The sequence below is a fragment of the Xyrauchen texanus genome, chromosome 24 (assembly GCF_025860055.1).
Source record: "Xyrauchen texanus isolate HMW12.3.18 chromosome 24, RBS_HiC_50CHRs, whole genome shotgun sequence".
In the NCBI taxonomy this organism is placed as follows: domain Eukaryota; kingdom Metazoa; phylum Chordata; class Actinopteri; order Cypriniformes; family Catostomidae; genus Xyrauchen; species Xyrauchen texanus.
This window is the reverse complement of record NC_068299.1, coordinates 13131909-13159212: the sequence shown is the minus strand read 5'-3', so window position 1 is coordinate 13159212 and position 27304 is coordinate 13131909. Positions and strand designations below refer to the sequence as shown.

Here is a 27304-nt window from a genome sequence, read left to right as displayed (position 1 = left end):
ACCACACGAAGGCGCTATAGCTGCACACTTCACTTTGGAAAACAACAGTGGCGCTTGCAAGGGGAAACACGTTCTTCAAATAATCAAGTTATTATTTGGAATATTCACCTGCCGATTATCTGAAAATATAATGTTATTTATTTTGTTAGTGTAGTGCGTGCTGGAAACTGTGAGAGATTTCTGTTGTCGGTAGGAACTTAACCACGGCGACTGCTCGTTTCTATAAGGAAAAATATATGACGCACCGTAATGCCGCATGTGGCCTCTCAATAATTGAGGGTCACAAATAATTGCTTTGTAAGACTAACGTACTTTGACGTGTTTATAATACGACCAGTGTGATGACCCTCGGTGTTTGTATCTTAAATGTGAGTTACCATCCATCTGTCCTTAATACCTTTAATCACACAGTTACGCTTGTAACTCCACTTGTATATGACTCGTGAAAGTCATATAAAGTCAGTTGATGTTTATTTTTATTTTTCATTACAGTAACGTGTAATCAGTTGCTTTTTAAATGTTTAATTGTATTGCTGTGGTACACTTAGGTTGCTGACATTTTCATTTGAATTAGTGAAGGAATATGTTGTATAATAATTGTTAATGGGTCATTGACAAATAAAGTTAACCAAGGAGGCTAAAATCATAAGTCTTTTATAAAATCTAGTTTAAAACACACGGGTAAAGTTCGTAGATTTGTAATATTCGTGTCCGTTTTGGTTTCATACATAAAAAATATTTCTAGCATTTTTTGCATGAAGAAAGTGATTTAAAGGGATCACCCAAAAATGCAAATTTTCTCATAATTTACTCACCCTCATGCCATCCCAGTTGTGTGTCTCTCCAGCAGAACACAGCTCTGTTGGGCCGTACTTTAATGCAATTGTGGTCAGAACTTTGAAAAAAAAAAAAAACAACAATGGAGGAATAAAAGTAATGCATACAACTCCCGTGGTTAAATTCATGTCTTCTGAAGCGATATGATAGTTGTGGGTTTGAAAGCATTAATATTTAAGTCCTTTTTTACTATGAATTCTGCTCACTGCCAGTAGGTGGAGATCTGCTCTAAATAATGTGCATTGTCAAAAACAAAAGATGTGAAAATGGAGATTTATAGAAAATAAAGCACTTTAATATTGATGTTTCTCAATGACACCTATCATATCATTTCTGAAACATGGATTAAACCACTGGATTCATATGGATTACTTTTATGCACCTCTAAAACATGTGTACACAACTTAGTCATTCATTTCAAAAAGGTCTGCACACATCGTTTTCAAGTTAATATATCTGAGCTGAACAAAATGTGCCTTTTCATAAAAATGTAAAAATATCTCGTATCTTGAGAGTCTAAAGTAGTCCTTTCTGTTTGGACAAAAGTTTTTCAAATATCAATAACACACACACACACACATATATATATATATATTACTACTAAGAAGAATTTATCATTTGTAAGTCTCTGGATAAAAAGCATCTGCCAAATGCATAAATGTAAATTTAATATATGCTTTAAATTAGACTTTTATTTATTTATTTTTCTAGTTACATCACATTTCCTTTTTTTTTACTTTAAGCCCCAGGAAAAAACAACAACATCAAAATGACTTTAAACTCAGTAATTAAAAAAACATGTTCATCACAGAAGAGATTAATTGATTTGTGTATTTTTGAATAACTTAATAGATCTGGACAAAACAATGAGCATCATGTCACTGACCTTAATATATATATAATAATCTCAAGAGATTTTTTTATATGATTTTTTTTTACCAGCTCACCAGTGGATTTCTGAACTGATCACAAGAGGAACTCAAATGGCTGTACCAAGAACAACATTCAAAACTCTGTTTGGAGTTCATAATGTCATTAACAGACAGTCATTTCCACCCATCCTCACCTGCTCTATACTGAACACCAGGAGTGTCTATGAACGAGATTACCGCAGACCAGGCCAGCCATTGGACACCCGCTGGCCCTGGCAAAAAATACGCTTTGATTTCTCTAAAGGCGTGGATGGTATTAAGAAGCAGTTTTGGCTGTTACATGATGAATTTGTCCAGCGCTGGACTGGGCCAAAGGGAAAGCCATTAATAGAGCATATTCTGGAGCAAACCCGGGTCCAGTGGGAGTTCCGTGGACCCGAGAGTCTAAATCAGTGGATCGTGTCATCTGATCAGGAGATTGGGGGCTGCAGCGTGGCATATCTTAAATTGAGCAAAAACGATTCCACTTGTTTGCTATATGGGACATTGTGCTCCACGCCTCCCCGTGATGGAGAGACTCGATACAGTGGATACTGCACTCTGCGCTCCAAACAACTGCTGGTCAGTGTAGAGATTCCTGTTATGATAGCCTCCAGTCTAATGTGCTGCTGGTATAAAGAGCAGATTTAGGAATATAATGGGAGAGTGGCAAGGCAGTTAAAATGTTTTGAATTACATTTTCTTTTCATAATAAGCTCCCTTTGATTTGAAACAACAACAAAAAAGACATGAAAAGCAGGCATTTGGACAGGATTAACACAGAACCTGGGATCCATAAATGTTTTCAGTTTGTAATGTACATAGGAACACTTTAATATAAGAATTGTGATTTTCCATAGAGAATGGTATATCAAGTGAGCAGAATTGAAAAGCACAGCTCTAGACTAGAGGAGCTGTTATTTGCATACATTTACATAAGCAGTAGAGAGGACCACTGAAATGTTTCTTTCTGTTACAGGCATCATTTGACAGAAAAATGCACTGTGACTGGTCAAATTTCAACACTTTACACATGCGTATCCGTGGAGATGGGAGACCATGGATGGTAAACATTTCAGCTGAGACCTACTTTTCTCATCAGAGAGATGACATTTACAGTTATTTTCTGTACACCAGAGGTGGACCTTTCTGGCAGGATGTCAAGGCATGTCTTAAAACATTTGCATCCTTTATGATCTGTAACATACTTTTGCAGTTCATCGGAATGTGAAACAGCCTCAATATGAGGTTGTTTCAGCAGGTTCAAATATCTTATCTGTAAAACCATTTATTTGACAGATTCCATTCTCCAAGTTTTTCCTTTCCAGTCGGGGAAGAATACAAGATGATCAGCATGCCCTCTGGTTAGACAAGGTCTGCACGATTTTCTTTTTGATTTTCATTCATTGATGAATGTCTAATGTCTTTGACCTGATTTCTATGCTGATTTTTATGTGAGCATTGTGGACATAATTAGTTATAATGTTCCTCAAAGTATTAAATCAAAATTTGTGCATTTTTTAGGTTAAGAGTATTGGTTTTACGTTGGGGGACAAAGCAGACGGCCCATTTCAGCTAGAGATTGACTTCATCGCGCTTTATAACGATCGTGCCCACACAGAAGAGTTTGCATATGAGCTTTACAAGAGAAACCCAGAAGTCTGACTGGACTAAACTAGACTCTGGAAACACAGATGGGAAAGGACAAATCTACTGCTTTATTTTATACTAACATTTAAACATGGACAGAGACCCATTCACTCACACACACAAAATAGTCACATAACAGACAAAGAAGTACAAAATGATCATTTATGAATATTGCTGTAATAAACATTGTGTAACTTTTCCAAACTGTGGCTTTACTGTTTTTAATTTGCATTAGTACAAATCTAGTGAAATGTACCAAATACTAGTCATCAGTGGACATACTTGCTCTTCTTTACACATAAATCATGAACTTTGCTTAAAAATGTTTAATAAAAAAAATCTGATTAATAAACAGACACTTTTGTTGGAAGTGTTTTGTCTCACTTAATATTACCAACATAACATTGCATTACCCTAGCAAATTTATTTTAAAAAGAAGGTGTTTACGGAAGAGTTGAAAATTAAAATGTACAAAAGTTTGAAATTTAACTGACAAATAAGAGGAAAGCTAAACACTTAAATAGAATGCCTAGGCCAATAATGAGACAGAAATGAAACAAGTGTTAAGCCATGGCCAGGCCTCGTCTGGCACCCAACATATTCTCCTTCTTCTGTTTTCGGTTCTCGGTATGTTTGGCACGCCGTTCCTCTCTTTAATGAAGGTTCATAAAGAAACAGTATGTTCAATGTGAGTTTCATTTTAGAAGTCCAGGAAAAAGCCACTTATGTCTGAATAGCCTTAGGACACAACAATCTGAATAGAGTAAAAAAAATATTTACACCCACAACTGGCAAAGGTATCTCACCTTGTTTGAACTTGGTGCTGTTTGAAGTTTTTCTGGTGAGAAGGAATTGTCTGAGATATATTAAGTGCTGTGTTCTCCTGTGCCGCTCCAAAAGGCTTCAGTTTTCCTGTGGGGATGAAAGAAACATGCACAGCAATGAACAGCAGGCAGACAGAATTGCCTTTTAACAAAGCAGCACTGGCTGAAATGTTAATCCTGGGCTTCACGTATTCATATTTTAGTAGCGTGTAGACGTACCCTTATGCGGTTTGTAGTTCAAAGGGCGAGAGAGACTGGCTTTCAAATCAAATGTGTTCTTGGAGTTACCAGGTGTGACTGACATGCTGTTGTTCCCACTGAAAACAAATGGAGTAACTCCTGCAAATAATAACAAAAAATACAAAATCAATGCATCAGACATTCTGTTATGGAAAATTGGAAATGCGACAAAATGACATTACCCTTACCTGGTGTTTTATTGACAGTGCTGATAGTTTTATTAAGCTCCAGTTTGTTGTTAATGTCAGATTTTCTCCCAGGAGTAGAAGTGAGGGGGAGGTGAGGAGACATACGAGCTGGAGTCTTCACTAGGGAACGCTTGTATTCGTTATCCTCAGTGGCATGCGAGAATCTAAAGTGAGAAAAAAAAAGCAGTTCACCCAAAATGAAAATTCTCTCAACCTCATGGTGGCGATACGCATGAAGAATGTGAATTCGACAAAAAACTAAATAACTTGGTCCTCTCGTCAACGCACAAAGAAGGGCTGTACAAAATTGGATATTTATAGTAAAAAAGGACTTCATGATTGATCTGTTTCTCACCCACATCTTATCATATCACTTCTGAAGGCATGCATTAAACCACTGGAGTCATATGGATTACATTTATGCTGCCTTTATGTGCTTTTTGGAGCTTCAAAGTTTTGGTCTCCATTCACTTACAATGTACGGACCTACAGAACGGAGATATTCTTCTGAAAAATCTTTGTGTTCTGAAGAAGAAGTAAGTCACACACGTCTTGGGTGGCATGAGGGTGAGTAAATGACGAGTGAATTTTCATTTCTGGGTAAACTACAACTTTAAGTGATTGGCCTGGAGTAGAAATTTGCAGTCCTAATCCTTCTGTTTTAATGCGTTACTTAGCATTTCTAGTTCATTAGCACTAGCACATTTGGTTACTTCACAACACTACTAAAAGCATTGTAATGAAGTACTGATGCATTTACCGGACATTGATTTTATTAGTGGAGAGGACGCTTGGCCTGAAGGTGGAGCTGTCCTTCAAAGCAGGCTTGCTGGCAGACTGCTGTGTGAGCCTTCGTCTTTCAGGGACTGGTCTCTTCTCCTGCATCCCAGGACTGAAAAGTGATGTTCGGTTTGCGGCCACTTTCTAATAGGAGACAATATTGCTTGCTTATTCTTTGAATCAACCTCTTCCAGACAGATCACGCTTGTCTGAGTCTTTCAGAGAATTCAGTTCACATTTATAAATGTCCGAATTTTTTTAACTTTTTTTTTTTTAAAGATGCCACTATATGCCATATTTTTTATATTTTATAGAATATCCTTACAGGAAGCTCAGATCAGCCTGAATGTTAAATAGTGAACTCTGACTCACATAGTCACATAGGTACTATAGTTGACTTATGTGGTGTTTGGGGACTTACAGCTTGAGTCTTTGTCTCAACTGATTTCATCAGTGTCTTATCTGACAGTGTCTGAAATGAAAAAATAAATAAAATAAACCACAACACTTGAAACTCGATTTACAGTGAGAAATCCTAAATAAACCCTCAGACATATACTCTTTCAAAATGTTCAAATAACTATTTTACAGTCCAGTGTTTCACCCTCTTCATTACCTTCAGTTCCTTGACAGAATTCCTGATCACCTCCATTTGCTTGTTCTTCCTTTGGACATAAGAATCTATGGACTCCATCTTTTTGAAGTGAGCCTCATGGAGTTTTTTGAAGTCTGGGGGAAAAGTGATTTGCAAATACATTACTCAGGAGCAGAACAAAGACTGGGCTTAAAGAGCAGAAATGTAACAGAAGACACTGCCTGTGTGTGCTTTCAAAGACCATGTCACGCTTAAAGGAATACTCTGGGATAAATACAAGTTATGCTCAATCGACAACATTTCTGAAACATTGTTGATTACCACAAAATTATGAATGATTACCACTTATTATGAAAGTGAATGAGACCAATTTTAAGAGGGTTTGAAGGAATATTTGACCCAAAAATTTAAATTCTCTCATCATTTACAGTCCCTCATGCCATCATAGATGTGTATGACTTTCTTCTGCAGAACACAAACGGTTTTTAGAAAATTGTCTCAGCTCTGTTGGTCTACAATGCAAATTAATATTGGCCAGAACTTTGAAGCTCAAAAAAGCACATGAAAGTAATCCATATGACTCCAGTTGTCAAATCCATATCTTCAGAAGTGATATGTTAGATGTAGGTGAGAAACAGATCAACAAAGTTGTAAAATTATATATAACTGTAATCAACCGTCTGTTACAAATGCTCTCGATTGACCTTAACTTTTATTAAACCTGTAATGTTCCTTTACCTCTGGACTATTCAACCACTAAACTTCAGTCTCACAAGAATCTGTCTTTCTCGATAATTACAAAAGCTGGACAATGCCTGATTTGCTTTAGTGTAGGTTGGAAGGATAGAAGGATCTAATTACTAGGAGTTGTCGGTCGCAGAGCAGGTTTCCTCTTCATCAAACCCTCATGGCGGGGAATTTTACCACCTGTCCTTCTCCCAGTAACTGTAGGATATACATTTAAATGCAATTTTAATATTTGGCCTCACAAAAAAATGTGCAGGCACAAATCACAAAATGATTGCCTCATCTCCTTTAAGACTTTAGGTTTTGACACATCTATTTTCATCATAATTCAAAGTTGAATTAATATTTACTATTCTCCATGAGAAAAACTTTCCCCTAGAAATCCAGATTGTGTATTGGACATTCTTGTTGGCTGGGCAGGATCAAAGCCTCACCTTTCTCACTTGGCTCTACATGAGCATCTTTAGGGTCTGGATTGGTTTCCCCAGATTCTACACATTTGTCCAAAGTATCCTCTCCAGTAGGAATTTCAGGTGGAACTGGGATCTGTGTGTTCTTGGTTGAGGACACCTTCCTCCTTTTGGAGCCCCTTCGGCTTTCATCTGACTGTGCTGGCTTCGCCTCAATCTAAATACCATTATATATATATATATATATATATATATATATATATATATATATATATATATATATATATATATATATATATATATAAATAATATAATTTTTTTATATAAAGACATAATTTGACAGGGGTGCATTCTTATGCAATGAGTAAATTAGATGATACAGTCTGCTGTCATTTCCATATAATAAGAAAATCTGCATATGCTTATGTATACCCGAGTAGTGACTGGTGCGGAATCACTGAGCTTTCTCTTGGCAGTGCGGCCCTTTCTTCGGCGATCTGTCACAAAATTTGCAGCGTGAGTATCCTGCGCGTCCACAGAGGCTGCATCATTTCCCTGCAAATAAAGCAGGATCGTTACTGTTGTGCTTGCAAATCATAACTCTTTCGATGAATGATAGTGCACAAACTGTAGCCAAATAATTCCAGTTGTAAACCAAGATTGTTTCTAATACTTACATTCTCAGTCTGCTGTTGTTGTGAAAAGTGATGCTTTAAAGCCTTCAACAGCTTATCAGCCTAAAATCAAATAAAACCGAACATTTAAAAAAAAAAAAAAAAAACAGGCACAAAGACTAAATGATTTGATCAAGTGCAATTAGACAACAATGAAAGTAATTTCCCCTAGCCAAATCCTAACGGAAATAACCAAGCAAGTTACTATATTTCAGTTAGCAGCTCGTTTGTAGAAAATAAATGCGCTTTGAATGTATTTTTAAACATATACTTATATTTTGATATTATAGTGCACGTGTTTGCAGGATGTAAATAGCACAACGCATCACTGCACGAGATCCCCCGAGCTCTTGTTTAAATTTACCTTCATATTCGCTTTAAGTCCAACTTCCTTCGCGAGGTGCTGCAATTCCGCATATTTTAGGGAATCCAAATCCATATTGTAAATAAGCTCACTTAAAGTTGTAGAAATACAACTGTAATATTGACTGGTTCAATTTTGCAATTTCTATCTGAGCTACTGCTCGGTTTGTTTGGGTGGGTTTGCCGTTTGAAAAATACCGTGTTTCAAAAACAGCGCTTTCCGGCAGATGATTGGCTGAGAAGCCCATGACGACACTATAATATAACCAATAAGAAGTAGCGTTGACTTATCATTGGCGTTGATTGGCCTGAAGGCTTTAAACAAAGGCGGAGTTTTGAGTGAGCCATTCAGGGCGCCAGCTCGTGCCCAAAACCGTCGAACGAATCCTGTTGTTGTCGCACCTTCTGATCTTGACAGAGTAAAGCTAAACGTGCTCCTTTAAAAATGACGAACAGAAATCCAAATTTGCTGGAAAGATCCTATGATATCGGTCCATGTGACTCAACACAAACTAGTTCAATTGCAGATCAGATAAAAGCAGTGAAGGACAGTGAAGTCTTTATTGTAGACTTTAGGAATTGCAGTGTTCTCCAGTGCATAACATGCAACACAGTGCTTGGAGACTCTCTCGCTATCTGTGGGGAAGCCCAGAACCTCCAGTTTATTATTTGTTTGAGTAAGTTGTTCTCTGAATAAAAAAATAAATAAAAAAACACCACACTTGCTCAAAGCTGTTGCAGACATGCACGCCTAATTTGGGAGCTTTTCAATTCACCAAAATGTGTTTTTGTCCTCTTGAAGAAGTTACTGAGGATGTGATCGTGAATAAAAAGCTGAAGATGAGCTTGGATGGTCAGCTGGCTTCATCGTAAGTTTTCCCGTTTGGAATCTCTACACATTTGTGGAATAATTAACCAAAACAAGTGAAAATTCTCATTATCCCAGAGGTGCATGACTTTCTTCTGATTTCTTTGTGCTAAACACAAATGAAGATTTTAGAAGAATATCTTAGCTTTATAGGTTCATACCATGCAAGTGAATGGTGAACAGAACTTTGAAGCTCTAAAAAGCACAAAGGCAGCATAACAATAATCAACCTCCAGTGGTTAAATCCATGTCTTCAGAAGCGATATAAGTGTGGGTGACAAACAGACCAAAATATAACTCCTTTTTCACTGTACACCTTGACACCAGCAGTCTCCTTGGCGATCATGATTTCAAGCTTGATTACACTACTAGTGCTTTGCGCATGTGTCAAGCACTAGGAAGTATAATCAAGCTTGAAATCATGATTGTAACTAGAGACTGAAGTGGCAAGATGGACAGTGAAAAAGAAGTTGCATTTTGGTCTTTTCTCACCCAAAACTGTTAAGACCGCTTCTGAAGACATGGATTAAACCACTGGAGTTGTATCTCGTTTGTGTTCTGCAGAAGATAGAAAGTCATTCACATCTGGTATGGCACAAGGGTGAGTAAATGTTGAGATTTTTTAATTTTGGGTGAACTATTCATTTCAGTGAATGTTGGATGTCCCATAATCTTGTGTTTTGACCAGACTCTATTTTGTATGTTTTGTTGTTTGTTTTTTGTATCTGTAGCACTTACCAAGGCCTTCACTGTGCGGGTTGCCATGGTTGTGTTGGCCTGGTTCTTCACTCCACCCCAGAGCACCTGTCTGCTTTACGAAATCTCTTCCTTTTACGAAAAGAGCTAATAAATTGGTGGGGGTAGTTTGTTTTTCTAGTTTTAATGAACCAATCAGAAATTTTGTCTTGGAAAAATAATGTCAGCAATAACAGAAGGGAACTAGAATGTACATTTCCTGAAGAAAATGTGAGTGGTGCTTGCCGTGGCAAAACTCGTGAAACAGCATGTTATAACTTGAAAAGAGCAAAAATTATGGTCAGTAAATAAATCAACCCAGAAGTCTGTACGATTTTCTGGTGCAGAAATATGTGATTTGTCAGCTCGGTCGCTAGGGTAAGCCCATCTGGTTGCTAGGCAGTTACCATAGGTGATACTAATGAAGTGTCCTTTCCATCCTGATTGAAATAAGTCAACCCGGAAGTCTGTACGTTTTTCTGATGCAGAGATATGTGATTTGTTACTCGGTTGCTAGGGTAACCCCATCTGGTTGCTAGGCAGTTACCATAGTGATACTAATCAAGTGTCCTTGCCATCCTGATTGAAATAAATCAACCCAGAAGTCTCTCTGATTTTCTGGTGCAGAGATATAGTTACTGCTAAACGGTTGCTAGGGTACTCTGTTTAGTTGCTAGTGAGTGGCTTGGCAGCTGCCAATCATGAATCTCCAAAGGCTGCTTGTCAGTATGAATGATATAAACCAACTCCCATGCCTCTGTGACATTCAGAATGGAAGATATCCCTCTATGGATTTTGGTTGTTAAGGTGCTCGACAATGGTTGCTAGGGAGGGGCTAGGAAGTGTTGAGGTGATGCATGATTGGCTGTTTGCTGTCCCGAGTCAAACGAGACCACCCTTGTGTTTCTATGACACTTCTATCCGGAGATATCCCTTTGATCTCTTTCAATAGAAGTCTATGGGACTTGTTGCTAAGGTGCTCTTAATGGTTGCTAGGGCGTGGCTTGATAGCTTCACAATGATCCTGAGAGACTGATTGGTCGTCTGAGTAAAATGAGCCCACCCCTTGTCTCTATGACACTGTGATCCAGAGCTATGTTCAATACAAATCCCTATGCCTTTTCATTTCATGGGCCGTCCTACACCATTATAAGTCAATTGGGGCATTTTTGGGCAGCTCCTGCCCCCAGGGGTGCAACTTTTACCCCATATTGAGGTATGCTCTTACAGAGCCTGCCAGCCTCTTCAAATGTGGCAAATCACACGTTTCTACGAAATCCTCGCTTGGAGCTGTGACGCGTCAAAGTTTGTCTCAATGTTAAGTCTATGGGATTTTTCGGCCGCTTTTTTGCCCCTGGGGCAAATACCGTACCCCGATCGCTTATAAAAGTCATAGCACACGTGTCCTCAATAGGCCGTTCGATTTGACACCTCATTCGTGGGTCTACGCCAAACGGTGCGGGACGAGTTAGGTGCCGAAGTTTTGTTACAGAGATATAATAATAAGAATGAAAAACTAGATAGGTACATTTCCTGAAGAAAATGTGAGTGGTGCTTGCCGTGGCAAAACTCGTCAAATAGCCTGCTTGAAAAGAACAGAAATTGTGGTCATAAATAAATCAACCCAGAAGTCTGTATAATTTTCTGGTGCAGAAATATGTGATTTGTTACTAGGTTGCTAGGGTAAGCCCATGTGGTTGCTATGCAGTTAGCAAGGTAATACAATACATGGCTCCTTTCCATCCTGAGTGAAATAATTCAACCCAAAAATCTGTACTGTTTTCTGGTGCAGAGATATGTGATTTGTTACTCGGTTGCTAGGGTAACCCCATGTGGTTGCTAGGCAGTTACCATAGTGATACTTATCAAGTCTCCTTGCTATCCAGAGTAAAATCAGTCAACCAGGAAGTCTCTACGATGTTGTGATCCAGAGATATGTGATTTGTTATTTGGTTGCTAGGGTAACCCCTCCTTGTTGCTAGGCAGTTACCATAGTGATACTTATCAAGTCTCCTTGCCATCCTGAGTGAAATAAACCAACCCAGAAGTCTCTACGTTTTTCTGATGCAGAGATATGTGATTTGTTACTCGGTTGCTAGGGTAAGCCCATCTGGTTGCTAGGCAGTTACCATAGTGATACTAATCAAGTGTCCTTGCCATCCTGATTGAAATAAGTCAACCCGGAAGTCTCTACGTTTTTCTGATGCAGAGATATGTGATTTGTTACTCGGTTGCTAGGGTAACCCCATCTGGTTGCTAGGCAGTTACCACAGTGATACTAATCAAGTGTCCTTGCCATCCTGATTGAAATAAGTCAACCCGGAAGTCTCTATGTTTTTCTGATGCAGAGATATGTGATTTGTTACTCGGTTGCTAGGGTAACCCCATCTGGTTGCTAGGCAGTTACCATAGTGATACTAATCAAGTCTCCTTGCCATCCTGATTGAAATAAGTCAACCCGGAAGTCTCTACGTTTTTCTGATGCAGAGATATGTGATTTGTTACTCGGTTGCTAGGGTAACCCCATCTGGTTGCTAGGCAGTTACCATAGTGATACTAATCAAGTCTCCTTGCCATCCTGATTGAAATAAGTCAACCCGGAAGTCTCTACGTTTTTCTGATGCAGAGATATGTGATTTGTTACTCGGTTGCTAGGGTAACCCCATCTGGTTGCTAGGCAGTTACCATAGTGATACTAATCAAGTGTCCTTGCCATCCTGATTGAAATAAATCAACCCGGAAGTCTGTACTCTTTTCTGGTGCCGAGATATGTGATTTGTTTCTCGGTTGCTAGGGTAACCCCATCTGGTTGCTAGGCAGTTACCATAGTGATAGTAATCAAGTGTCCTTGCCATCCTGATTGAAATAAATCAACCCGGAAGTCTGTACTCTTTTCTGGTGCCGAGATATGTGATTTGTTTCTCGGTTGCTAGGGTAACCCCATCTGGTTGCTAGGCAGTTAACATAGTGATACTTATCAAGTCTCCTTGCCATCCTGATTGAAATAAGTCAACCCGGAAGTCTCTATGTTTTTGTGATGCAGAGATATGTGATTTGTTACTCGGTTGCTAGGGTAAGCCCATCTGGTTGCTAGGCAGATACCATAGTGATACTAATCAAGTGTCCTTGCCATCCTGATTGAAATAAGTCAACCCGGAAGTCTCTACGTTTTTCTGATGCAGAGATATGTGATTTGTTACTCGGTTGCTAGGGTAAGCTCATCTGGTTGCTAGGCAGTTACCATAGTGATACTAATGAAGTGTCCTTGCCATCCTGATTGAAATAAGTCAACCCGGAAGTCTCTATGTTTTTGTGATGCAGAGATATGTGATTTGTTACTCGGTTGCTAGGGTAAGCCCATCTGGTTGCTAGGCAGTTACCATAGTGATACTAATGAAGTGTCCTTTCCATCCTGATTGAAATAAGTCAACCCGGAAGTCTCTACGTTTTTCTGATGCAGAGATATGTGATTTGTTACTCGGTTGCTAGGGTAACCCCATCTGGTTGCTAGGCAGTTACCATAGTGATACTAATCAAGTCTCCTTGCCATCCTGATTGAAATAAATCAACCCAGAAGTCTCTCTGATTTTGTGGTGCAGAGATATAGTTACTGCTAAACGGTTGCTAGGGTACTCTGTTTAGTTGCTAGGGAGTGGCTTGGCAGCTGCCAATCATGAATCTCCAAAGGCTGCTTGTCAGTATGAATGATATAAACCAACTCCCATGCCTCTGTGACATTCAGAATGGAAGATATCCCTCTATGGATTTTGGTTGTTAAGGTGCTCGACAATGGTTGCTAGGGAGGGGCTAGGAAGTGTTGATTTGATGCATGATTGGCTGTTTGCTGTCCCGAGTCAAACGAGACCACCCTTGTGTTTCTATGACACTTCTATCCGGAGATATCCCTTTGATCTGTTTCAATAGAAGTCTATGGGACTTGTTGCTAAGGTGCTCTTAATGGTTGCTAGGGCGTGGCTTGATAGCTTCACAATGATCCTGAGAGACTGATTGGTCGTCTGAGTAAAATGAGCCCACCCCCTGGTCTCTATGACACTGTGATCCAGAGCTATGTTCAATACAAATCCCTATGCCTTTTCATTTCATGGGCCGTCCTACACCATTATAAGTCAATTGGGGCATTTTTGGGCAGCTCCTGCCCCCCAGGGGTGCAACTTTTACCCCATATTGAGGTATGCTCTTACAGAGCCTGCCAGCCTCTTCAAATGTGGCAAATCACACGTTTCTGTGAAATCCTCGCTCGGAGCTGTGACGCCTCAAAGTTTGTCACAATGTTAAGTCTATGGGATTTTTCGGCCGCTTTTTTGCCCCTGGGGCAAATACCGTACCCCCGATCGCTTATAAAAGTCATAGCACACGTGTCCTCAATAGGCCGTTCGATTTGACACCTCATTTGTGGGTCTACGCCAAACGGTGCGGGACGAGTTAGGTGCCGAAGTTTTGTACGGAGATAGAATAATAATAAAAAGAAGAAAAATAAAAACTAGATAGGTACATATTCCTGAAGAAAATGTGAGTGGTGCTTGCCGTGGCAAAACTCGTCAAACAGCATGTTGTAACTGGAAAAGAACAAAAATTATGGTCATAAATAAATCAACCCAGAAGTCTGTACGATTTTCTGGTGCAGAAATATGTGATTTGTTACTCGGTTGCTAGGGTAAGCCCGTGTGGTTGCTATGCAGTTACCAAGGTAATACAATACATGGCTCCTTTCCATCCTGAGTGAAATAAGTCAACCCGGAAGTCTGTAGTGTGTTCTGGTGCAGAGATATGTGATATGTTGCTCGGTTGCTAGGGTAACTCCATCTGGTTGCTAGGCAGTTACCATAGTGATACTAATCAAGTCTCCTGGCCATCCTGATTAAAATAAATCAACCCGGAAGTCTCTATGTTTTTGTGATGCAGAGATATGTGATTTTTTACTCGGTTGCTAGGGTAACCCCATCTGGTTGCTAGGCAGATACCATAGTGATACTAATCAAGTGTCCTTGCCATCCTTATTGAAATAAGTCAACCCGGAAGTCTCTACGTTTTTCTGATGCAGAGATATGTGATTTGTTACTCGGTTGCTAGGGTAAGCCCATCTGGTTGCTAGGCAGTTACCATAGTGATACTAATGAAGTCTCCTTGCCATCCTGATTGAAATAAGTCAACCCGGAAGTCTCTATGTTTTTGTGATGCAGAGATATGTGATTTTTTACTCGGTTGCTAGGGTAACCCCATCTGGTTGCTAGGCAGATACCATAGTGATACTAATCAAGTGTCCTTGCCATCCTTATTGAAATAAGTCAACCCGGAAGTCTCTACGTTTTTCTGATGCAGAGATATGTGATTTGTTACTCGGTTGCTAGGGTAAGCCCATCTGGTTGCTAGGCAGTTACCATAGTGATACTAATGAAGTCTCCTTGCCATCCTGATTGAAGTAAGTCAACCCGGAAGTCTCTATGTTTTTGTGATGCAGAGATATGTGATTTGTTACTCGGTTGCTAGGGTAAGCCCATCTGGTTGCTAGGCAGTTACCATAGTGATACTAATGAAGTGTCCTTGCCATCCTGATTGAAATAAGTCAACCCGGAAGTCTCTACGTTTTTCTGATGCAGAGATATGTGATTTGTTACTCGGTTGCTAGGGTAACCCCATCTGGTTGCTAGGCAGTTAACATAGTGATACTTATCAAGTCTCCTTGCCATCCTGATTGAAATAAATCAACCCAGAAGTCTCTCTGATTTTCTGGTGCAGAGATATAGTTACTGCTAAACGGTTGCTAGGGTACTCTGTGTAGTTGCTAGGGAGTGGCTTGGCAGCTGCCAATCATGAATCTCCAAAGGCTGCTTGTCAGTATGAATGATATAAACCAACTCCCATGCCTCTGTGACATTCAGAATGGAAGATATCCCTCTATGGATTTTGGTTGTTAAGGTGCTCGACAATGGTTGCTAGGGAGGGGCTAGGAAGTGTTGAAGTGATGCATGATTGGCTGTTTGCTGTCCCGAGTCAAACGAGACCACCCTTGTGTTTCTATGACACTTCTATCCGGAGATATCCCTTTGATCTTTTTCAATAGAAGTCTATGGGACTTGTTGCTAAGGTGCTCTTAATGGTTGCTAGGGCGTGGCTTGATAGCTTCACAATGATCCAGAGAGACTGATTGGTTGTCTGAGTAAAATGAGCCCACCCCCTCGTCTCTATGACACTGTGATCCAGAGCTATGTTCAATACAAATCCCTATGCCTTTTCATTTCATGGGCCGTCCTACACCATTATAAGTCAATTGGGGCATTTTTGGGCAGCTCCTGCCCCCAGGGGTGCAACTTTTACCCCATATTGAGGTATGCTCTTACAGAGCCTGCCAGCCTCTTCAAATGTGGCAAATCACACGTTTCTACGAAATCCTCGCTTGGAGCTGTGACGCGTCAAAGTTTGTCTCAATGTTAAGTCTATGGGATTTTTCGGCCGCTTTTTTGCCCCTGGGGCAAATACCGTACCCCCGATCGCTTATAAAAGTCATAGCACACGTGTCCTCAATAGGCCGTTCGATTTGATACCTCATTCGTGGGTCTACGCCAAACGGTGCGGGACGAGTTAGGTGCCGAAGTTTTGTTAAGAGATATAATAAAAAAAGAAAAATAAAATAAAACTAGATAGGTACATTTCCTGAAGAAAATGTGAGTGGTGCTTGCCGTGGCAAAACTCGTGAAATAGCATGCTTGAAAAGAACAAAAATTATGGTCATAAATAAATCAACCCAGAAGTCTCTACGTTTTTCTGATGCAGAGATATGTGATTTGTTACTCGGTTGCTAGGGTAAACCCATCTGGTTGCTAGGCAGTTACCATAGTGATAGTAATGAAGTCTCCTTGCCATCCTTATTGAAATAAGTCAACCCGGAAGTCTGTACTATTTTCTGGTGCAGAGATATGTGATTTGTTACTCGGTTGCTAGGGTAACCCCATGTGGTTGCTAGGCAGTTACCATAGTGATACTTATCAAGTCTCCTTGCTATCCAGAGTAAAATCAGTCAACCAGGAAGTCTCTACGATGTTCTGATCCAGAGATATGTGATTTGTTATTTGGTTGCTAGGGTAACCCCTCCTTGTTGCTAGGAAGTTACCATAGTGATACTTATGAAGTGTCCTTGCCATCCTGAGTGAAATAAACCAACCCAGAAGTCTCTACGTTTTTCTGATGCAGAGATATGTGATTTGTTAATTGGTTGCTAGGGTAACCCCATCTGGTTGCTAGGCAGTTACCATATTGATACTAATGAAGTGTCCTTGCCATCCTGGTTGAAATAAATCAACCCGGAAGTCTGTACTCTTTTCTGGTGCCGAGATCTGTGATTTGTTTCTCGGTTGCTAGGGTAACCCCATCTGGTTGCTAGGCAGTTACCATAGTGATAGTAATCAAGTGTCCTTGCGATCCTGAGTGAAATAAATCAACCCGGAAGTCAGTACTATTTTCTGGTGCAGAGATATGTGATTTGTTACTCGGTTGCTAGGGTAACCCCATCTGGTTGCTAGGCAGTTACCATAGTGATAGTAATCAAGTGTCCTTGCCATCCTGATTGAAATAAGTCAACCCAGAAGTATGTACGTTTTTCTGATGCAGAGATATGTGATTTGTTACTCGGTTGCTAGGGTAACCCCATGTGGTTGCTAGGCAGTTACCATATTGATACTAATGAAGTGTCCTTGCCATCCTGGTTGAAATAAATCAACCTGGAAGTCTGTACTCTTTTCTGGTGCCGAGATATGTGATGTGTTTCTCGGTTGCTAGGGTAACCCCATCTGGTTGCTAGGCAGTTACCATAGTGATAGTAATCAAGTGTCCTTGCCATCCTGAGTGAAATAAATCAACCCGGAAGTCAGTACTATTTTGTGGTGCAGAGATATGTGATTTGTTACTCGGTTGCTAGGGTAACCCCATCTGGTTGCTAGGCAGTAATCATAGTGATAGTAATCAAGTGTCCTTGCCATCCTGATTGAAATAAGTCAACCCGGAAGTCTCTACGTTTTTCTGATGCAGAGATATGTGATTTGTTATTTGGTTGCTAGGGTAACCCCATCTGGTTGCTAGGCAGTTACCATAGTGATAGTAATCAAGTGTCCTTGCCATCCTGATTGAAATAAGTCAACCCAGAAGTATCTACGTTTTTCTGATGCAGAGATATGTGATTTGTTACTCGGTTGCTAGGGTAACCCCATGTGGTTGCTAGGCAGTTACCATATTGATACTAATGAAGTGTCCTTGCCATCCTGGTTGAAATAAATCAACCTGGAAGTCTGTACTCTTTTCTGGTGCCGAGATATGTGATGTGTTTCTCGGTTGCTAGGGTAACCCCATCTGGTTGCTAGGCAGTTACCATAGTGATAGTAATCAAGTGTCCTTGCCATCCTGAGTGAAATAAATCAACCCGGAAGTCAGTACTATTTTCTGGTGCAGAGATATGTGATTTGTTACTCGGTTGCTAGGGTAACCCCATGTGGTTGCTAGGCAGTAATCATAGTGATAGTAATCAAGTGTCCTTGCCATCCTGATTGAAATAAGTCAACCCGGAAGTCTCTACGTTTTTCTGATGCAGAGATATGTGATTTGTTACTCGGTTGCTAGGGTAACCCCATCTGGTTGCTAGGCAGTTACCATAGTGATAGTAATGAAGTGTCCTTGCCATCCTGAGTGAAATAAATCAACCCGGAAGTCAGTACTATTTTCTGGTGCAGAGATATGTGATTTGTTACTCGGTTGCTAGGGTAACCCCATCTGGTTGCTAGGCAGTAATCATAGTGATAGTAATCAAGTGTCCTTGCCATCCTGATTGAAATAAGTCAACCCGGAAGTCTCTACGTTTTTCTGATGCAGAGATATGTGATTTGTTACTCGGTTGCTAGGGTAACCCCATCTGGTTGCTAGGCAGTTACCTTAGTGATACTAATGAAGTGTCCTTGCCATCCTGATTGAAATAAATCAACCCAGAAGTTTCTCTGATTTTCTGGTGCAGAGATATAGTTACTGCTAAAGGGTTGCTAGGGTACTCTGTTTAGTTGCTAGGGAGTGGCTTGGCAGCTGCCAATCATTAATCTCCAACGGCTGCTTGTCAGTATGAATGATATAAACCAACTCCCATGCCTCTGTGACATTCAGAATGGAAGATATCCTCTATGGATTTTGGTTGCTAAGGTGCTCGACAATGGTTGCTAGGGAGGGGCTAGGAAGTGTTGAGGTGATTCATGATTGGCTGTTTGCTGCCCCGAGTGAAACGAGACCACCCTTGTGTTTCTATGAAACTTCTATCCGGAGATATCCCTTTGATGTCTTTCATTAGAAGTGTATGGGACTTGTTGCTAAGGTGCTCTAAATTGTTGCTAGGGCGTGGCTTGATAGATTCAAAATGATCCTGAGATACTGATTGGTCGTCTGAGTAAAATGAGCCCGCCCCATTGTCTCTATGACACTGTGATCCAGAGCTATGTTGAATACAAATCCCAATGCCATTTCATTTCATGGGCCGTCCTACACCATTGTAAGTCAATTGGGGCATTTTTGGGCAGCTCCTGCCCCCAGGGGTGCAACTTTTACCCCATTTTGAGGTATGCTCTTACAGAGCCTGCCAGCCTCTTCAAATGTGGCAAATCACACGTTTCTGCGAAATCCTCGCTCGGAGCTGTGACGCGTCAAAGTTTGTCGCAATGTTAAGTCTATGGGATTTTTCGGCCGCTTTTTTGCCCCTGGGGCAATTACCGTACCCCCGATCGCTTATAAAAGTCATAGCACACGTGTCCTCAATAGGCCGTTCGATTTGACACCTCATTCGTGGGTCTACGCCAAACGGTGCGGGACGAGTTAGGTGCCGAAGTTTTGTACGGAGATAGAATAATAAAAAGTATAAAAATAAAAATAAGTATGTGAGATTACAATAGTGATGCTTTGCAAGCACCACTAATAAGTATGTGAGATTACAATAGTGATGCTTTGCAAGCACCACTAATAACTCATTTTTTTGTTCTTAATTGGGACTATTGCAAATCATAACTCTCATGTCACTGTTTTACTGGTTGCATCACTTTTGTTAGAACAGTCGATTTGAAAAATGACAAATGTGTATTGTTTTATATTTTAGCTACATGCTAAGAAGTGGCACATGTATTAAAGCCTCAAAAATCAGCTTCAAACACAGAATTATGGACAAAAACATTAAAGAGGTAACAATGATGACTTGATGCACTCGCTCGTTTGGGTTATTGCTTATTTTACAGTTCAGAATAGATTAAGAGCAATGCTGTTAGATTGATTATATGGATAGAAATATTTTTACTATTCTGAAGAATTGCTATAACAGCTTCTCATTTTAGTTGAATTAGCATCATTATTAATTTTCTCTTGTGTTTTCAGTTAAAACAGGATTTGGATGCTCAGCTGAAGCAGGTGACGATTTTGGAGGCAATGATGGAAAAATTGTGCACACACAATGTAAATTAAAGTACTGACATACAGCTCTCTTGTTGTTATTGTTGAATTAAGGAAATGTATTTTTGTATGAAATAAAGTTTGGTTCTTTTTAAAAATGGAACAATGTACAGGTATGTAATATTGACTTGCTTGATTACTCTGTTGAATGTTTTATTTACATTGTTTATGTTTAGACAAGTGTATTGTAAAAGTTAAATAAAAAAAACGTGTAAAAATATATTGTAGTAATCTTGAGAGAACAAAATATATATATATACACACACACACTGGTTGCCAAAAGTTTGGAATAATGTACAGATTTTGCTGTTTCAAAAGGAAATTGGTACTTTAATTCACCAAAGTGGCATTCAACTGATCACAAGTATAGTCAGGACATTACTGATGTAAAAAAACAGCACATCACTATTTGAAAAAGTAATTTCCAGAAAACCATCCCTCCAACACCTTATCATTGTGTAATCATGCTAAATTGCTAATTTGGTACAAGAAAATCACTTGCCATTACATCAAACACTGCTGAAAGCCATTTGATTCATTAAATGAAGCTTAACATTGTCTTTGTGGTTGTTTTTGAGTTGCCACAGTATGCAATAGACTGGCATGTCTTAAGGTCAATATTAGGTAAAAAATGGCAAAAATAGAAACTGCTTTCTCTAGAAACTCATCGGTCAATCATTGTGTTGAGGAATGAAGGCTATACAATGCTTGAAAAATTGCCCAAAAACTGAAGATTTCATACAAAGGTGTACACTACAGTCTTCAAAGATAAAGGATAACTAGCTCTAACAAGGACAGAAGCCTGTACCATGAATGTTGCTGAACGAACTCCGGGTTTCAGGTTGACAAATTCAAACCAATCCAATCAGGCTTAATTGGTTTGGTGCCATGATGCAGCTCATCAACTTTCTCTGTCAACTCAGGCTTCGATCCTGACTTTAAGATTAGATCACGCGCTCGTGCACAATAATGAGTGACGTTTGCAGCGCACAGCCAATCGCGTTAGAGAACTCGCTGCTTAAAGGGTAACTAAACACCTGCTCAGAGTCTGACTCCACCCACTAGAAATATTTGAAAATGCTGGAAAAGTGGGCAGACCCCGGCGGGGATAGAGGGAACGAACCGAGTGCGGGGCTGTGCGGCACCTGAGACTCGTAGTGACGGATTAATTGACAGCTGCTGTCAGACTCTATGTTATTATTATTCCTCACACGGTCGCAAGACGACATGTACATGAATCTGGCGTGGTGAGCTGGAACCAGCTTACGTCAGCTGTCACCGCCTATGTCACGAAGTACCGCAACAGCCAATAGGAAAATTCAACTGCAGTAGCCACCGTTCAACCTGAAGAGGGCAGCACTCAGACGTTTTTACACCATTGTAGAATTAAAACACTTTATACACAAATGTCAAAAAAATTACTTGAATCAATGACCTGTACTAATAAAGCCCCATGCTTACAGATCATTAACTAAAAAAAAGTTGGTTTAGGGTTTAGTTACCCTTTAAAGCGGATGATAATAAAAATAAGAATTTTAATTAATTTAAACTGTGCAAAAGACATCGTTTAAAAAAATATATAAAACATAAAATAAATAAAATGCATTTACACTGCTCAAGAGAAATTTATCAAAAGAAATCATAGACTTATAACATGATTTACAAAGTACAAAGGATAACTGTAAAATTATTAAGTAATTAAAGACATTTACACAACAAGAAGAAACAGCGGCTGCTACAGAGGACTGCTGCAGACAAATTCTTAATGTGATAAAATATATAAAACAGCTGTCATATCAATGCGTAAGTGAATTCATGTAGGCCCACAACAAGAACACACAGGTTTATTAATTTTAAAAGCTTAAATGTTTTTAAATATAAAATATTTTAAATTTCTTTGAATTGAAAACTTTATATTTTATTCAAAACTATTATAAATAAATATAAGCTATTGATTACAAAACTAATAGAGAGTATAAAGATGAATATTTTCCCCAAGTTTATTTTCCTCTTTCAAAATCTACCAGTTAGTATATCAAAAGTGTTTTAGACAATGGAATAAGCTACTTTGTAAATATTATGGGATAATAGGAAACCTTAAAAAGTCTTAAAATGCTTATGTTGTTAAAAAGGCTTGGAGGACAAGAAATCCCAAATTTAATAAATTATTATAAAGCTGCCCAAATTCAACCTATATTGATTTGGATGAATGAAGAATCTAAAGTGAAATAGGGAAAGATGGAAATGTATCAAATGGGGGAACAGTATATTCCTGTTCCTACCCAAACATTTACAGGAAGTAAAAGAAATAAAGGAAATGCATCCATTAATAAATTATATAATTGATACAATACAACTAATCCAATAAAAATGTAAGGAATTTTAAAGAATGCACTTGAAAGAGATTTACAGCACACTCTGAATAAAATAGGTGGGGGATGAATTAAAAATAAAAATGAATCAGCAAGACTGGGAAGAAATATCATATAATACAATCCATAAAGTGTTTGGATGGAATATGCTTGGAAGAGATATATTTTTATTAAACCTGTTATTCAAAGTAAATACAATAGCATGGTAAAAGAGGATTGTTGATGTAGTCCTATGAGTGCTCTAAATTGACAACGTTTTGGAATTAGACAGGTTAACTTACAATTTAACTGCACAATAGAAATACATCCAGAAAACCTCATTTTGGGTAAAATGTCATTGCCCTTAAGAAATAAAACTGAACAAAACATATTTAGGGTAATCAGAATAGCAGCTTTGAAACAGATTACAAAACAATGGCTTAAACCCCCATAATTTCAAAGATGAAGAGAAAAGATTTTGGAAATATACCCAAATGGAGAAAATAACATTTATAATAAATAATACAATTCTGGAATGTGAACATCAACAGGATTTGCTTAGAAATATTATAAATTAATTCAGATAAATTCTTTACTTCAGATTCTTAATTTTTGAACAAAATTAGTACAAATACAAGGTTTGATGTCCCATCTAATTTAATATATATATATATATATATATATATATATATATATATATATATATATAAACACTAAACTGAAAATGAGCTTTAGACCAATGTGTCAGCAGTACATCTTGAGTAAGAAAGGCAAGGTGATGACAAGAACGACATCATCCCCAGAGTCAAGAATGGAGGTAGTTCTGTTATGGGGGTGTTTTGCAGCAGCAGGCAATAGCTATCCGGACTATGTGACTGGCATGGATTCTTTCAGGTACAGTGGGTACGGAAAGTATTCAGACCCCCTTAAATTTTTCACTCTTTGTTATATTGCAGCCATTTGCTAAAATCATTTAAGTTCATTTTTTTTCCTCATTATTGTACACACAGCACCCCATATTGACAGAAAAACACAGAATTGTTGACATTTTTGCACATTTATTAAAAAAGAAAAACTGAAATATCACATGGTCCTAAGTATTCAGACCCTTTGCTGTGACACTCAAATATTTAACTCAGGTGCTGTCCATTTCTTCTGATCATCCTTGAGATGGTTCTACACCTTCAATTGAGTCCAGCTGTGTTTGATTATACTGATTGGACTTGATTAGGAAAGCCACACACCTGTCTATATAAGATCTTACAGCTCACAGTGCATGTCAGAGCAAATGAGAATCATGAGGTCAAAGGAACTACCTGAAGAGCTCAGAGACAGAATTGTGGCAAGGCACAGATCTGGCCAAGGTTACAAAAAATTTCTGCTGCCCTTAAGGTTCATAAGAGTAGTGATGGCGAGATGAAGCTTCATAAAGCATTGAAGCGTTCCATCCAATTGGTTCACTCATGTGCCGAAGCTTCATGGTGCTTCATTTGCTCTATTGTGCCATCAAGTGGACAATAAATGTAAAACGTGCAGTGTGATTACAATGACACTATGGCTTTGGTGTCTGAAGCACTGAATGAATTAATCAATGATGTTTGTGATGCTTATACATAAAGTATAAACTTTTATATGGTGTCTGTCTTTATGATACAATGACAGGGTCAAGATGAAAAGTGGAAACAAGGGAGAGCGTTTTCATGTGAATGTGCTTGTGTTACTTATTTATTTATTTATTTATTTATTAGGTGTTGTTGTTGTATCCAAGTTCTTTGGGACACAACAGACACTTCACCTTTTAAAATACCAGAAATAAGAAGAAAGACATTAGAACAAGTAATACCTTGTGTTGCCGCATTTATTTATATTACACTAGTTATTATTACAATGTAAATACATTATTTGGTGAGATCAGCTCAAAGTGTTCCCAGACAGGTGAAAATCTCCTTTTTCTTGCTGGTTCCATCGCAAAAAAAAGAAGCTTGAATAGATCGCTAACAAACTCGCAAAGTCCCAAGTCCACAAAATGTGAGGGGGAATCCATTGCATTTTGCTGGCCCTTATATTTCAAATAGACCGCCAAACCGCGAACCACTTCCTGAAGCAGTCACGTGGTACAGGCGGCTCGCGAGGCTTCAAACGTCACCACATACATTACCGACACAAGCCTCGATACGCGCATCACAGAAATCATCCCGGATTACTCGACACACGCTTCGAAGCCTCGATACGGGAGGACACATCACTACATAAGAGCACAGTGGCCTCCATAATCCTTAAATGGAAGACGTTTGGGACGACCAGAACCCTTCCTAGAGCTGGCCGTCTGGCCAAACTGAGCTATCGGGGGAGAAGAGCCTTGGTGAGAGAGGTAAAGAAGAACCCAAAGATCACTGTGGCTGAGCTCCAGAAATGCAGTCGGGAGATGGGAGAAAGTTGTAGTAAGTCAACCATCACTGCAGCCATCCACCAGTCGGGGCTTTATGGCAGAGTGGCCCAACGGAAGCCTCTCCTCAGTGCAAGACACATGAAAGCCCGCATGGAGTTTGCTAAAAAACACCTGAAGGACTCCAAGATGGTGATAAATAAGATTCTCTGGTCTGATGAGACCAAGATAGAACTTTTTGGCCTTAATTCTAAGCGGTATGTGTGGAGAAAACCAGGCACTGCTCATCACCTGTCCAATACAGTCTCAACAGTGAAGCATGGTGGTGGCAGCATCATGCTGTGGGGGTGTTTTTCAGCTGCAGGGACAGGACGACTGGTTGCAATCGAGGGAAAGATGAATGCGGCCAAGTACAGGGATATCCTGGACGAAAACCTTCTCCAGAGTGCTCTGGACCTCAGACTGGGCCGAAGGTTCACCTTCCAACAAGACAATAACCCTAAGCACACCGCTAAAATAACGAAGGAGTGGCTTCACAACAACTCCGTGACTGTTCTTGAATGGCCCAGCCAGAGCCCTGACTTAAACCCAATTGAGCATCTCTGGAGAGACCTGAAAATGGCTGTCCACTAGGGCTGGGATAAACGATTATTTTTTAAACGATTAATCTAGCGATTATTTTTTCGATGCATCGATTAATCTAACGATTCATTTTTTTCCAGTCCGATTCAATTTCTATTCGATTAATCGACTTGTGACAACACCAGTAATACCGGTTTCATCGGGGGTGGGGGTGTATAAAATGTTAAAAAAAAAAAAAAAAAAACATTTGCTGGGAGTTTGATTGACTGGCGATCTGATCAATCAATCATAATACGCCATTTTTGTCCGACAAAGTAGTCAGGAGAGAGAAGATTAACGTCGGTGAATTTGAATAATGGATTGTAGGCTACTGTACTGACATCTTTCCGCGGTTAGGACTACATCAGGACTACATCAGTCCTTCTGATGTAGGCTACATTCATGTTTAGCCTATTTGATGCTATAAATTAACCAAGGAAAAGATGATCGGTTCACGAGCAGCTTTAACTGAGGCAATCTGTCACGACACATTAAAGAGCCACAAAATAGTAGGCCTATTTATGGTTTAATTTTCTTTGAATGACCAAATTTGAAAGTTGAGACTTTATTAAATGTTACCTGCTTGGTCCTGTCTGTCAGCGCGTTGTCAGTGTCCTCTATGTACATTCATTCATAGCTGTAAGCGCATTATTAATAGCTATAAGCGAAAACTTTAGGTGTCGACAACGTATTATAGCCTACTCCGACATCGAGTGCAAAGTGGGGAGTTGAAAAAAACTTACGGTGCTCTGTCATCTGCGGCTGCAACCGGGTGGCGCCTCTTCAGGTGCTGGTGCATTGCCGTGGTGCTAGAATGGAAGGCCATCTCCATTTTGCAAAGACGACATATCACGGAATTGTTTCCTTTTAAATTAAATAATTCCCATACTTTAGAGGAACGAGTGCATGCCGCCTTGCACTTCTGATAGTCTGAGTATCCACTCGTGTTGGCGCCGGCGCCGCCATCTTTGTTTTGGGTCTGACAATTCGACGCGCATATTTTGCGTCGACGTATTTTTTGCGTCGACGTCATCCCAGCCCTAGTGCTGGTGCATTGCCGTGGTGCTAGAATAGGTAGGTAGGTAGTCTGAGGAGCCACTCGTTTTGCTTCTACTCTCCGGCGCCGCCATCTTTGTTTTGGCCTGACGAATCGACGCGCATATTTTGCGTCGACGTATTTTTTGCGCGTCGTCCCAGCCCTACTGTCCACCAATCCAACTGTTGGCTGTTTACCATCCAACCTGACAGAACTGGAGAGGATCTGCAAGGAGGAATGGCAGAGGATACCCAAATCCAGATGTGAAAAACTTGTTGCATCTTTCCCAAAAAGACTCATGGCTGTATTAGATCAAAAGGGTGCTTCTACTAAATACTGAACAAAGGGTCTGAATACTTAGGACCATGTGATATTTCAGTTTTTCTTTTTTAATAAATGTGCAAAAATGTCAACAATTCTGTGTTTTTCTGTCAATATGGGGTGCTGTGTGTACAATGAGGAAAAAAAATGAACTTAAATGATTTTAGCAAATGGCTGCAATATAACAAAGAGTGAAAAATTTAAGGGGGTCTGAATACTTTCTGTACCCACTGTATCTGTTCACTGGCATTTCCAGCAAGACAATAACACCAATGATACATCCAA

General features: G+C 39.5%; 3 protein-coding genes across 3 annotated transcripts; 2 read left to right on the top strand and 1 right to left on the bottom strand.

Moving 5' to 3' along the window:
• Nucleotides 1–28: 28 nt before the first annotated feature.
• LOC127618295 (complex I intermediate-associated protein 30, mitochondrial-like) lies at nt 29–3425 on the top strand. Its single transcript, XM_052090673.1, has 5 exons — nt 29–368; nt 1780–2330; nt 2728–2913; nt 3048–3122; nt 3273–3425. Exons 2-5 carry the CDS (start codon nt 1821–1823, stop codon nt 3411–3413), a joined length of 912 nt encoding a protein of 303 aa, XP_051946633.1. The 5' UTR covers nt 29–368; nt 1780–1820; the 3' UTR covers nt 3414–3425.
• A 488-nt stretch (nt 3426–3913) lies between these two features.
• LOC127618286 (nucleolar and spindle-associated protein 1-like) lies at nt 3914–8427 on the bottom strand. Its single transcript, XM_052090663.1, has 12 exons — nt 8221–8427; nt 7860–7919; nt 7615–7737; nt 7207–7399; nt 6887–6970; nt 6047–6159; nt 5852–5902; nt 5411–5574; nt 4651–4814; nt 4442–4561; nt 4205–4310; nt 3914–4049 (listed from the first exon to the last, which is right to left on the bottom strand). Exons 1-12 carry the CDS (start codon nt 8293–8295, stop codon nt 3962–3964), a joined length of 1341 nt encoding a protein of 446 aa, XP_051946623.1. The 5' UTR covers nt 8296–8427; the 3' UTR covers nt 3914–3961.
• A 194-nt stretch (nt 8428–8621) lies between these two features.
• Nucleotides 8622–20316, top strand: LOC127618301 (protein Mis18-beta-like). Its single transcript, XM_052090684.1, has 5 exons — nt 8622–8896; nt 9022–9088; nt 9819–9941; nt 19958–20039; nt 20230–20316. Exons 1-5 carry the CDS (start codon nt 8665–8667, stop codon nt 20314–20316), a joined length of 591 nt encoding a protein of 196 aa, XP_051946644.1. The 5' UTR covers nt 8622–8664.
• Nucleotides 20317–27304: the final 6988 nt, after the last annotated feature.

Bases quoted from the DNA above. Each gene is read 5' to 3' on its own strand.
- LOC127618295 (XM_052090673.1), top strand. From the start codon at position 1,821: ATGGCTGTACCAAGAACAACATTCAAAACTCTGTTTGGAGTTCATAAT. The intron at 2,331-2,727 runs GTCAGTGTAGAG...TTTCTGTTACAG, and splicing joins TGCGCTCCAAACAACTGCTG to GCATCATTTGACAGAAAAAT. The intron at 3,123-3,272 runs GTCTGCACGATT...TGCATTTTTTAG, and splicing joins ATGCCCTCTGGTTAGACAAG to GTTAAGAGTATTGGTTTTAC.
- LOC127618286 (XM_052090663.1), bottom strand. From the start codon at position 8,295: ATGGATTTGGATTCCCTAAAATATGCGGAATTGCAGCACCTCGCGAAG. The intron at 6,971-7,206 runs GTGAGGCTTTGA...TATATCCTACAG, and splicing joins TGTAGAGCCAAGTGAGAAAG to TTACTGGGAGAAGGACAGGT. The intron at 5,903-6,046 runs GTAATGAAGAGG...TTTTCATTTCAG, and splicing joins ATTCTGTCAAGGAACTGAAG to ACACTGTCAGATAAGACACT.
- LOC127618301 (XM_052090684.1), top strand. From the start codon at position 8,665: ATGACGAACAGAAATCCAAATTTGCTGGAAAGATCCTATGATATCGGT. The intron at 8,897-9,021 runs GTAAGTTGTTCT...GTCCTCTTGAAG, and splicing joins CCAGTTTATTATTTGTTTGA to AAGTTACTGAGGATGTGATC. The intron at 20,040-20,229 runs GTAACAATGATG...TTGTGTTTTCAG, and splicing joins TGGACAAAAACATTAAAGAG to TTAAAACAGGATTTGGATGC.